Source organism: Poecilia latipinna, unplaced genomic scaffold, assembly GCF_001443285.1.
Source record: "Poecilia latipinna isolate Pla-1442-1.1 unplaced genomic scaffold, P_latipinna-1.0 Scaffold1631, whole genome shotgun sequence".
NCBI classification, from domain to species: domain Eukaryota; kingdom Metazoa; phylum Chordata; class Actinopteri; order Cyprinodontiformes; family Poeciliidae; genus Poecilia; species Poecilia latipinna.
In genome coordinates, this window is record NW_015114247.1 from 34,705 (window position 1) to 47,378 (window position 12,674).

Below are 12,674 nucleotides of genomic sequence, written 5' to 3' on the forward strand. Positions count from 1 at the left end.
GAAGTTAATAGTTCTCTACTGAAGTATGTGATACCTGAAGCATGTTGCATATGAAGTGTGTTTATAACACAAGAAGAATAAATCTTCCAGTTGAATGAGAAGGAAGCTCAACGTGTGTGTCTCGTCTTTCCTGTTCCACAGCATCACACGTTGAGGGAAGATCATCTAACACATTACCCTCAGCCATCCTAGGTTGCAGAGTAACATTGGCTTCAGAATGTCGTTGCCACTCCATCCCCTGTAACTCACTTTAACGTCAAAGAAGGAGCAGCCAAAGTTTGGCCAGTTCGAAATGGCTCTCAGGAAGGCAATTTTGGCCTCTTGCACCGTCATGCCGCTCTGCTTGTTATACGACGAGATGATGTTCTGAAGGCAGACATGAGAACAATACATTTGGAATCATTAACTCTTAAAAGTGAGGCTGTTTTTTACCCCATTGTTCTTTGTTCTCGATTTTAAAGAAAAACAACATTATCTATAAAGTCCCTGTTTTTTTACCTTCTTCCACTCGTCAGGCTGCATCATTTGCACTTTGTCGAAAGGAACCAGCTCGTTCAGCATCCTGGGGATCATGACAAACTGGGATCTGTCCGAGTCCACGGCCACTCTGAACAGGAGCCCACCCAGATTAAACATGTCCTCTTTGGTGCAGGTGTGGTATCCCCGCAGGTACTTGGGCACTTCCTGAGAGGCAAAAACAGGAAACGTTTTACAATCACGCTGCATCCCAAACATACGACGGCTTATCAGGGCTGTGGTAGATAAAAAGAAAGAAAGGGAGGAGTACGTTTCTGCCAAAAAAATCAGAAATTTGCAAGGAAAAAATGAGAACATTTCTGAGTTTGGAAAGTTGAAAATTTCCACACACACACAAAAAAAATTGAGATTAATCTCAGACATTTTACAAAAAAATTCCAAGTCTGAAAAGTCAAAAAATACTAGAAAGAACCCTGAAATTTTAAGTTTATTCTCAGAAATCTTCTAGAAAAACGTTGATATTTCCAAGTTTCAAAAGTCAGAAAATGCTTTCTAGACAATTCTAGAGATGAATCTCAAAATTTCCTTTTTCTAGGAAATTTGAAACTTTTAAATTAATCTAAAAAAAAAAAATTCTCAAATTTATAATTTTTCAAGCTTTCAATGTTGTTTTCTTTAAAATTTCTGAGTGATCTCAAAATTTCTGAAACTTTCCAAGAAAATTTTGACCTTTTCCACTGCACTAATGTTGAGATTAATATCAAAATTTCTGATTGTTTTTGGCAGAAACTTACTCTTCCTTTTATTGTTTTCTTTTTCTGCAACGGCCCTAATACGCCGTCGTACAAACACGAGTAAAAACCCAGGCGATAAGGCTTTGTTTCTAAGCTGCAATAAATACCTGCGGGTAATGGAAAGTGAGATCTGCGATGAGATCTTTTCCTGGGATCACGTTGAACCAGAGCTTCCTTCTGTAGACCACCAGGAGCGGCGCATTGGACTGAGTGACTGTGAAGTGAGATTTGAATTATGAACATGAAAAAAACCTCAACACGGGTCAACAAGTTCTGTCTGAACAATTTCCATTTTATTTGTCCATTTCATTCACTCAATGAATATGAATTGTTTCACTAACAACTAAAAGAAATCATGAAAGATTGTAATATCTGCCATAATTATAACTACACAACTCCGAAAACTGTGACAGCCATATTTCAAATATGTAAACAATCCACAACTCATTCGATGCCATATCGCTTCATGATAATGGTTTTCAAATTTCTTTTAAATGCAGGAAGACATTTACCTTCTTTCACTTTCTTTCCTTTCTTATTCACATCTGGAGGTTGCCTTAAACTGTCAAAGAAATACTTGTCCTCATCCAGACTCATCATCTGCAACACGGCGAACAGGAAAGGACAATTTTTATCTTTTACAAGACTATTGATGACGCAGTGTTACACAGATCTTGCGCAGCATGCAACACAAAGCCAAAACTTCCCTTTACATTACTTGGTGCAACCGGAAAGTTTTTATAGCATTATTCTAAATTGTATTGTGATCGTCTTCGTCAAAATTCTTCACACTAATGCCTCACTAAAAACACAAACACGGAGAAGCAGCTTTTCAGCTTCTATGGATTGATTAGTAATAAATGAAACATTGGTTAACACATCTGATGTGTATTTGCTTAATAATTTCGATGATTTAGACAAGATGTAAAATAAAAATGTAATTGTTTCTTGTATTGGCTGATTTTTTGAGATTCATTTAAAACGATCTGAAATAAGTCTGTAACGTAACAAAACGTGGAAAAAGTTGAAGCGCTGTGAATACTAAAAGTGAGACAATATCTGCAGAGCTTAAAACCTGAGCGTTTCACACTTCAACCACAAACCGCAACGTGTTTTATTACTGCAAGTTTATTTATCAGAAGTGCAAGTAAAGGGGTGTTTGTATATGTTTTTAAAACTTCTTATAAGGCTCATATTTCTTGCAAAATATTTCAGCCGCCCGGTTGAGAAACCTCCCTGAACTGCATTTAATTCAGGGTGAATAAAAGGATGAAGTCTGAATATAAAAGTTGAAAGTCGCGCTACTTACTCCATCAAATTTAATCTCAATAAAATACATTCAACTTTATAGCTTTAAAACAACAAAAATTATATATGGGGAAAAAAAAAATGTTGATCACAGTCGTCGGCCAGCCGCACCTTCTGCGTCACTTTCATGTACAGGCCGTATCCCTCTGCTGAGCTGAGCGAGAGCTGGGCGGCGATGCTGTGGCGCAGCTCCCTGTTCGTGATCGTGGAGGAAACCTCGACCAGCTGCGAGGAATCACAGAACAATGTCACGGCTCAGACTCTAACGAGAGACACGGTTTTTGTCAAGTTCCCTCGTTCGGAGGAGACTCTCCCCTGTGTTTGTGGTAAGTACTGTATGTAGGTGAACAACACCGTGAAGGCTTACGAAAACCACACGCTTCCTGTTTTCAGGGTGAGTGAAGCCGATGCGCCGAGGGACATCTTTTCATTTGCAGCACAAACATTTGTTTATACAGGTGTTTAAAAAAAAGGTGAATATATATATATATATATATATAATAACTCATAATACTGCCCCCTTTTTTTTTAAAGGGGCAGTATTATGAGTTATTATTTTATAGCACAGTCAAGTAACTATATTACCTTAAGTTGTTATAAAATGCTGCACATATCAAATATGATTTAAAAGAACATTTACTTTACAATTTAACGCCTTGAAATTGGGCCTCTGTCTCTTTAAGAAGCTCCTGCTCTTTCTGAAAATCTGCCTTCAGGAAGTAATCACAACATTGCTCCTCTATTAACCCTTTATAATGTTTTTACAAGTGTTGAGCGGAGAAGTAGCCTCTATAATGAGCTCAGTAGGTGTTTGTTAATTTCTGCTGGCTAGTCTGAAGGAGCTGAGTAAGGGAGTCACAGGGGAGAGCTGCTCTGTGAGGCAGAAGCTGGGAACCTGCAGGAGGGGCTTCGTCTGCAAGGCGGGGCTAAGTCCACCCAGGTGTTTTGAACAGCTGAACGGTTGCCCCGGGAGATTAAAGGATTTCTCAAACATGCATGAAAGAATCAAGTCAACACTCCAGGTATGTTTTTGATGAGGGAATAAGATTTTACATAATACTGCCCCTTTAAAACACGAAGCGTAAAAATCACTAAAGATCCCACCAAGTAATTGATTACTTAAGAATATGTCGAAATGAAAAAGCTATGTTTGTAAGGACTGCTGGTCAGATGGTAATGACCAGATCCTCCTTATGATGTCCTCATGTATAAAAATAATTCAATTAAGGTATACTTTCTTTTCATATATACTGTCAAGGTTTCCATTAAACTGATCTTGAAACTGTGCATCAACTTGATTCTATAAAAATTACATCAGCAACAACATGGTTACTAAAACAACTGAGTTCAAATTATAAAGAATAATGCATAAATACATACTTTTAGTGTTTAAAATGCATCCAAAAAATGAACGAAAACTCAGTATACCATCATTATAATTGATGATATAATCTGTTGACACTGAGCCACATTTCTGAGAAGTAATTAATGTTGGTTCTTACAGCATCTGTGTCATTTGGAAAGTGGACTTTATAGAAGATCTGAGTGCTGTTCTGCTGGATGGCCTCCACCTCTGCTTGATGGGGAGGAAGTGTCCTGGGCGCTTTACTGAAGGGGCAAAAACACTTAGATTAATTAATCTGATGAAACAGAATGTCTTAGCAGATGAATGGAAGCAAAGTAGGAAAAATATAAATCAGTTTTTGGCTAAATCGTCCTAAAAAATATTGTCAAAACACCAATGGAAACAAGTAAAATAATCAGCAGTAAGAGGAAGGATTTGACTCTTCTGCTGGCTAGTCTGAAGGAACATTTAAATATTTTTATTTATACTTCCTTTACATTGTTTTATTATCCTTTAGAAATACTGTCTATCAGAAACAACATTTCTTGTTTGAAAGAAAATAATTTGAAAAAACAAAACAAAAAACTGACAGGCATTTGACTACTTTTAAGTTTAGGAAAAAAGCAGAGGAAAACATTTACAAAAAACATACTCCCCAGACCCACATATTATCTAGCTAGCTAAATAGCTAAGTAGCTGCATAGCTGTGCACCTACCTAGCTATGCAAAAACATAGCTACCTACCTATAGCTACTTAGCTAGCTATGTAGCTATATAGCTAGCAAGACAGATAGCTCAATAATCTAGTCCTTAGTCATCTTAAACCTTTCTGTCATGAAAATATTTTGTATTAGCTGGCAGGTTGTGTCTAGATTTGAAAATGATTTGTGCAGTTTTGTAAGACGAAGTCCACCAACTTCAGAGAAAATTATTTAGATAATAGCATGTTAGCGTGTTCCAAAGTCCAACCATATTAGAGTCAGTCTGTGTCTGGACAGTCTGCAGACCAGATGAACATCCCAAACTGTTTTTTTTCTCTCTTTTTTGTTTAAGAGGGCCATGTTTGGTAGACCCCATTGTTTTCTCTGTTGGGAGACACTAAGTTGTCAAAATGCTGATTTTCCCAATGGGAATTAATTTGTCACACAAAAAAAACTGGTACTTTTTACTTATTTTTTTAACAGATTTGATCTCTGGTGGTTTTTGATGCATTTAAATTGTAAAGGGTTTTTTTTTTCTTTTTTTAAAAAAAAAAGTAAAGTGGGAGGATATAAATGCCTATTTATCCTTCATCACACATTATCCTGAGGCTGACCTGGAAAAATCCTGAAACCTCTGTAAGCAGCCAGCAGCCAGAGGGTCCCTGGGCCGTGACTCCAGGAAGCGCTGCGCGTGTTTCCTTAATCTGGGACCGGGCGGGAACAAGCCTGTACACATCCACATCAGCTGCCACCCACGATCCACACTCATCCTTACGGGTCACACGGAGAAAGCAACCCACAAATACAAAAGATTAAATGTGTTAACTTTTTAGTTTATGAAGCTTTTTTTTTATGTTTTTATTTTTTTTTTATCAGATTTGTATCAACTGAGGAACACCTGCTGTTATTGGTGGTCATCTGTCTCATTATCTGGCAGTAGATTTCATCTTGCAGCTCCTCATGCTTAGTGGCTGAACCGAAGATCTGGTCAGTCAGCTCTGTGGGACTTCGAGAATGTTTGATGGGGTAGTCGCCCATGTACTTCAAGATGGGTGAGAGAGCGGGTCAAGGACTCACACTGTCCGTGTTTAAAATAAGTCTAAGGTGTTGTTCTGTGGAAAACTATTCATAAAAACAAAATACGCTCATGAAGCGCTGACCCTTAACACCTGGAAACTTTTCAGTTTTTGCTCATATAATGCCGACATCATCTAATCCGTCTTTTTTTTTTTTTTCCTGCAAAAACTGACCGGCAGTTTCTTTTATTTAAGCACTAATAATAATAAATAAGCATATTATTTTTCAGAGGATATCAATGAAGGCGTTGCAGGCCATGTTGCTGAGTTCTGGATTGTTAAGCAAAGTCTTCAAGAGTGGCTGTTTGATGGGCTCCTTGGAGAAAATCCACAGCCTCTCCTTGTTGGCGCCCTTGGAACCACGGCCGCCGCCCTTACCGACTGATCTGAGAGAGGAAGGCGAAACGGTGTCAGCAGGTCAGCAGAGTCATGCAGAGTTTCTCTGAAACACGTGGATGCTACTTATTTTTGTGTCAAAATGAGTGCCGTCAATTGATGTTTTTTTTTAATCAGAACAATCTCACTCTGACACTAAAATGAATCACTATGCCTCACTTTGTAAGCGTGAAATATATATATGCATGCAACTGTGATTCTTGCAGGAACGGTGCCCAGGGTAAGCCCCTCCTTCTGCAACACTCCAACCAATTAAAATGCAAGAAATTATCTGATTTTTAATGTAGTCCCTTAGTACTCAGCAGCAACCAAGGGAAACTTACTCCACTTCGCATGTATACATGCTTCCCTGAGCAAGTAGCAAACTTGCTCAGGGAACAACTGACTGACAAGATGGATTTTATTTTCTAGTTCTCGGGTGTTCCGCCCCTTTCTGATGCGCCCTGGGCGACCGCCCAAATAGCCTTTATCAAAAACCGCCACTCTATGTATGTTTTCAAAAAAAATGTTTTATTGTCTCAAACCAAACCTTGAAAACTCTCAGCTTTCCAGGTTTTTATATTCAGGAAGGTTTAATAGAAGTTCTAAACGTTAACTTAGAAATGTTCCTCTTTAGGTCAAGACAGGCAGTTTGGTTAATCTACAATATGTTACATTAACGCATTAAAATGTTCAGATTAAAAAAGTATGCATCAACATGAACAGATCCAGCCAATTTTCCAGCCTTTTTTATCAGTTTATGGATATTTTAAATTTAAATCCGAAGAGTTTACATTAAATTTACCACGGGGGGAAATCTCTCTCACACACACACACACACACACACACACACACACACACACACACACACATACACACACACACACACAGACAAAAACCACAAAAAAATCTGCCTTGTTACCTGAAATTCTCAAGAGCAAACTCCTTCAAAGAGACGGGAGCCACCGTCTCTTCGACCAGAGGGACAATGGTCGGGACGGAGGCTTTCCGCTGCTTCGGGCTGAGCATGGTCTGTGGAGGGGGAGAGGAAGCGGATCGGGTTCACCACACAGGCAGAGTCATGTGAAGCAGAGTGCCGAACACTCCCAGTGAGGTTATGATAATAGTTAGAATTTCATCACGGGTTTTCTAGTCGGCATCCGATCTAAAGAGTTGGATGAAGTTCTGTTTTCCATCCATGGAGGCTTAGTTTGCCGTGTGGGATCTTGTTGTCAATATATTGTCAGAAAGACAATCTTGTAAAGAAATAACCAAATTGGTGAAGGTCACTTTACCAGCATGTCCTCAGGGGGTTCGGTCAAAGTCGGCAGAAACTCCATCTTGTCCTTGTAAACCACCCCGCTACTTTTGGTCCTCTGGTTGACGGCTCGGAGCAAGTTGCTGTCCGGCGGATAGCCGTCTTTTTCCACCAGCAGCAGGTCGCCCCGCTTACAGACCAGGTAGACGGGATCATCTGCAGGTGGATGCGAGAACGTTAGAGTTCGGAGATCGAATCGGTCGGCCTGGAAACGACCTGGGGGAATTAAAGACGCCTCACCTTGTTTGGGGACGTCCTGCTGGACCACAGCGTACACGGAGCGCTGCTTCAGCCCGTTCACGTTGTACTGCATCATCTTGGTCATGTCCGCCACGTCCTGGCACCTCAGGGTGTACTGTCCTCTGAGCGTGTCCACGCTCACCGACTGGTCGCTGTCGCTACACGCGTCAGAAACGGCAAAGGTTTTAAATCTGCGATGGTTTTTAAAAAGCACACAAAGAAAAACGCTCCACAGAGACAGAGCTTTACCTCGCCATCTGGACTTTCTTCACTTCTACGTAGGGAATCTCCAGCAGGAGCTTCTCCCTTCTCTCCATGAAGACGATGCTTTTCCAGTTTACGGCCACAAAAAATCTGCTTTTGGGCAACGGGGGTCCTGCGGATGAACGGCAGGATGCAAACTGTTACTGTCGGCAATTCTAAATGGCTGTGGAGGTGTAGTGAAGAGGCCAGAGGTTGTTTTGCAGGAGCTGCAGAGATCCACTCTGCAAAAACAGAATCTTACCAAATTTATTTTGTCTGTTTTCTAGTGCACTTAGAAATAGGACAAAAATAACTTACAAGTTACTTCATCAAAAATACAGGAATTTATTTAAAGTAAATAATTCCTGAATATTGATGAAAAAGTACTAGCTGTAAATGAAATAACCAGCCAGTGAAACAAGACATTTTAACTTATAGTATGAGGAAAAATGTTTTGTTCCACTGGCAGATTATTTCACCAACAACTAGAACCTTTTAATCAATATTAAGAAATGACTGACTTAAAACAAGCCCATATTTCCTGCTGGAAAGCTACTTGTAAGTTAATTTTGTCAAGTGGTTCAAGTAGTAGTAGGAGCTAGACCAAAAGTACTTGATGAGATTTAGTGTTTGCATATCGAAGCATTTTCATGTGTTTATAATGGCCCAGTTAAAGTGCAAGCTAATTTTGTAATAATAAAAATGTCTGGATTTGCAAAGAGAGAATCTAAAGAAACTTGCTCCTGTTTTTATTCACATATATTTGAAAGTTTATAATGAGTCTTATAGGCAGGAGATGCACAGTTAATTACTGATTGCTCCTTTCAATTTATTCGAATTTTTCATTTTGCATAAACTGCTTTTATGATTTTTTTACACAGCATAAGATGATCTAATTTTTGTGGAAATGACAATCCTCCAACTTTCCCATTACATAATAGTTGGAACATGGCAAAATGAGGAGGGTTATAAATACCTCTGGAAGGCGCTACATGACAGGAAATATGTTCTGCACGGTTTTGTAATTTTGCTCCTACGATGCTTTGAGCTGCGTCTTTAACAGGGCGAGTTCCGTCCACCGACCTGACGTCATTGTGACTTCGTAAAGCTTGGAAAAGTCGAGCGGCCAGTTCTGCCGGGCGATGTCCACCACGTCTCCTTTCACCTTTTCCGCCCGCAGTCTCCCGTTGCTGTAGCTCTCCTACAAGAACCGAAGTCTGAGCTCAGCTCATGATTACGTGGATTTCACTGCAACATTCAGACAGCTGCTCTGTGCCTTCACCTTTGAGAGTTCCTCCGTGATGAGATCGATCCACATCGTCATGGACCTGCTCTCGATCCGCGTGGTTGTGATGCACTCCTGGACCACACTCTGCACCCTCTCTCTGGTGGGCTCCTGGGAGCCGAACTGGACAAAGTAGTGCATCGCAGCCAGCTGGACGTATTCATCCTCCTGAGGAATGCAGAATGTTTTTTATTGCATCACATAATCTATTCATTTACTTTTTTTTAAGTCTGTGTTAGACTGAGAAAGATATCAATAAATGTGACATTTGTTTCTTTAAAGCGGCAAAAACAAAATGAGTATTTCCTTTTCTAACTTTTCTCATTTTATCAACCACAAATGTCAATGTGTTCTGTAGAAAGAGGAAGGATACATAGTTGTCAAAGTGTTTGCAAAGCTTTCAGCCTGATTTACCCCCCTAAGTAAAATCCAGAGCCACTGTTTGCTTTTACAAGTCACTTCATTCATTAATAGAGTTCAACTGTATGAAATTCAACCTCAGTTTAAAACCATTAAGGCCTCAGAACATTAGTGAACCAGCAGCAGTCGTGTCTGCCAAGGAACACAGGAGACAGGTCAGGGATAATAGCAGTAGTTTAAAGCAAAGTTAGGTCATGAAACAAAAACCCAGGCTGTGAATATTTATCGATACAGTTCATCAGAAAATGGATTATGGCAAAACTGTAAACCTAGAAGCCCATCATAACCAAATATTGCCGTACCAAGTCACCCATTTTCATGACTTGGATGAAATTAACGTCACATCATCTGTTTTTTGACTTTGGTCATCCTGTCCACACAACTTCAAATCAGAAATTGAGGAATTTATTTTTGCTGTTTCTGAGTCTCAACGGTCGTTTTACTGATTAGCTTTAGCTTCGGCAATTTTTTTTATGTGCTAAGCATTAGCTTGTGCTGTTTCATGTGTTTAAGATGAGCAGAGCTAAGATTCTTGTAACGTGAATTAGTGGTTGGTGAACTTTCTGTTTCTACTACTTCTCACAATTTTAGTGCAAACATCTACTGACCATTAAAACCATTTTGGAAAAAAAAAAAAAAGGAAAAAGGAAACAGAAGATCAGGAAAACATGTATGATTTCTATAGTTCAAAATATATAGGTTATGATTTGACACCAAACACGCTAATCTAAAAAATCTTGAATTTTCCAGTGGCTAACGTCAATCCCTTGGGAACCTCTGCTCTAAGTTAGGTTCTCGTATCTGCATCTGACAGATATTGCTGAAATATTCAATTATCTGCTGCTCTACAATGTTTCATTAATTCAATTTGTCAACTTAACCAAATCTCTACAACCAGTCTGAAGCTGCAGGAATACGTTTCCCCTTCAGGAACAGTGAAAACAGAAGCTTGTCTTCAGCCTCTCACCTTCTCACTGACGTATTCTCCAGACTTGATGCCCTTGATGACCTGCTTGTAGATCAGATCCGTGCTGACTGCGTCCTGGTCGCAGTCGTGCCACGGAGAGAACAGCTCCTTGCGGATGGAGAGGCTCCAGGGCGTGTCCTTCTCCTCTCTGCCCTGCCTCCTCATTTCCTGCTCGCACTGAGACACGGCATCCAACACGTGGTTCTTCCCGCAGGATCCCAGAGACCACATCTGGAGACAAAACATCAGCATCGATATAACAGCGTGATAGGGCAGGTAGGAACACTGAAGCCGCATGACCTAAGAAGCTCCCAGGAACCTTTTCGTAGAAGCTGATGTAGACGGAGAACCCAAAGGTGTCCTTGAGTCCGAGCTTGTTAGCCACAGCCTGGCAAACTTCTGAGGAGGTGGAGGCTGAATCCAGCTGCACTTTGATCGTTTCACCATTCATTAGTGTCACCGACGAATCAATGGGCTCTTTGTTGGTGGCGGCCTGAGGTCATAGATGATGATGTGTGAAAATGACCGAAAGAGTCACTCTACAACCAAATTCATCAGGATGCAGGACTTTACCTTCAGCTCTAACCAACAGGGCAGCTCTTTTCTCTCTCCGTTGGCTACTATGCGATGCAGCCTCTCAATGCAGTACTCTCTGTAACCGTATGGACCTCTTTGGAGGAAGCTCTCCAAACACTGCGGGACAGACGAGAGCAGAAAACGTGGAAAACGATGAGAAACAATGGCTCTACAATGGAAAACCTGTGGTGGTGGTGGCGTTTGTAAAGTTACACGGTAAAAAAAAGCAACAGCAATAATTTGGTTCATTTCACCTCAAAGTTATTCATTCATTCATAAATGTCACAGATTCAAGCTAAATATTTAGTAAGCAAGCTGCATATTTAGCTTAAAGCTAAATATTTAGCTTGCAAACCAAACAGTTACTTTGCGACTAAATATTTAGCTATGCTAAATATTTAACCGAGCTTAACTAGCTGTTTAGCTCCAAACTAAATATTTTGATGGCAAGCTAAATATGCTATCTGAAAACTAAATAATTACTTCAAACTAAGTATGTAGTAAAACTAATTATTTAGTTTGAAGCTTAATATTTAGCTTTCTAATGCTAAATAAAAAAATATTTAGTTTGCAGATTAACTAAATATTTAGGTTACTTAGATTGCTAACTAGATATTCAGTATGGAGCTAAATAGTTAATTTGTCAACTAAATATTTAGCTTTCTAGTCAATTTAGTGTGAAACTGTGATATTTATGAATGAATGAATGAATGAATGAATGAATGAATGAATGAATGACATCGTGAAACTATGACTTTGAAAATTAACTCCCATTTTTCTTTCTTTCAACAGGCTAAAAAAAAGGGGGAAAATAAAGTCACATCTTGCCATTCATAGCTTTGGTACTATTAAAACAACAAACCTAAAGGAATTTACAAAAAAAAAAAAAAAAAGAAATGGGAAACTGTGAATAATTAAGAAAAGGACACGTTTTTTTCAACTTCTGCTGCAGGGGCAGCTGCATATCCTTTGGGTTGTGAACTCTACAAGCATTGCGCATCTAGAGCAGAATTTGACGTAGAACTGGTCACTTAGACTGAATCTGACTGAGTAATGTGTGAGGAAGGATGGATCTAAAAGCTCCGGAGACTAAGAGAACCGATCCTGAGCGTTGTTTTCTTTCCAGAATAGCTCTGATTTACTCAATTTAGACATCCTTAAACAGAAGGACTCAGGTCTTGACTAGATCATGCCACACACATGTGATTTTTTTCTCAGTCATCATATAGTTGCTCAAGCTACATGTTTTGGGTCCTTGTCCTGCTGGAAGGTGAACAGTTTCTTCCAGGACACCGTCACAACATCAACTGGAGCTAAATTACATTTTAAAGTAGCTACTTTTTTAAACCCAGTGAACATAGTACCACATCTGAATGTCTGAGCAGTGACTGCTGACCTCCATGAAGAGGCTCGTTGGAGGGAAGATCCCCAGACAGAGGGAGAGGAGAGCCCAGCCTTGCATGCAGCTCTTCCTGTTCCTGTTGTTCACCAGCTGTTTGCAGATCTGACAGTAGATCTCATCCCTAAAAGTTCAAAGGAAGGTCAGAAA

The 12,674-nt window shown here is 39.8% G+C and overlaps 1 protein-coding gene across 2 annotated transcripts in view; it reads right to left on the minus strand.

Moving 5' to 3' along the window:
• The window catches only part of LOC106964167 (unconventional myosin-VIIa-like), a 38,377-nt gene that overhangs the window by 8,334 nt on the left and 17,369 nt on the right, over positions 1 to 12,674 (minus strand). For both annotated transcript variants that reach the window (XM_015059499.1, XM_015059498.1), the window contains exons 28-46: positions 12,522 to 12,648; positions 11,123 to 11,242; positions 10,869 to 11,042; positions 10,550 to 10,780; positions 9,160 to 9,330; positions 8,961 to 9,078; positions 7,884 to 8,010; positions 7,635 to 7,792; positions 7,372 to 7,550; positions 6,999 to 7,108; positions 5,939 to 6,087; positions 5,524 to 5,677; positions 5,240 to 5,395; positions 4,082 to 4,187; positions 2,691 to 2,804; positions 1,784 to 1,871; positions 1,379 to 1,485; positions 499 to 684; positions 250 to 366 (exon numbers count right to left, since the gene is read on the minus strand). In XM_015059499.1, coding sequence (XP_014914985.1) covers positions 250 to 366; positions 499 to 684; positions 1,379 to 1,485; positions 1,784 to 1,871; positions 2,691 to 2,804; positions 4,082 to 4,187; positions 5,240 to 5,395; positions 5,524 to 5,677; positions 5,939 to 6,087; positions 6,999 to 7,108; positions 7,372 to 7,550; positions 7,635 to 7,792; positions 7,884 to 8,010; positions 8,961 to 9,078; positions 9,160 to 9,330; positions 10,550 to 10,780; positions 10,869 to 11,042; positions 11,123 to 11,242; positions 12,522 to 12,648 — 2,692 coding nt within the window. The remainder of the gene's footprint in view (positions 1 to 249; positions 367 to 498; positions 685 to 1,378; positions 1,486 to 1,783; positions 1,872 to 2,690; positions 2,805 to 4,081; positions 4,188 to 5,239; positions 5,396 to 5,523; positions 5,678 to 5,938; positions 6,088 to 6,998; positions 7,109 to 7,371; positions 7,551 to 7,634; positions 7,793 to 7,883; positions 8,011 to 8,960; positions 9,079 to 9,159; positions 9,331 to 10,549; positions 10,781 to 10,868; positions 11,043 to 11,122; positions 11,243 to 12,521; positions 12,649 to 12,674) is intronic.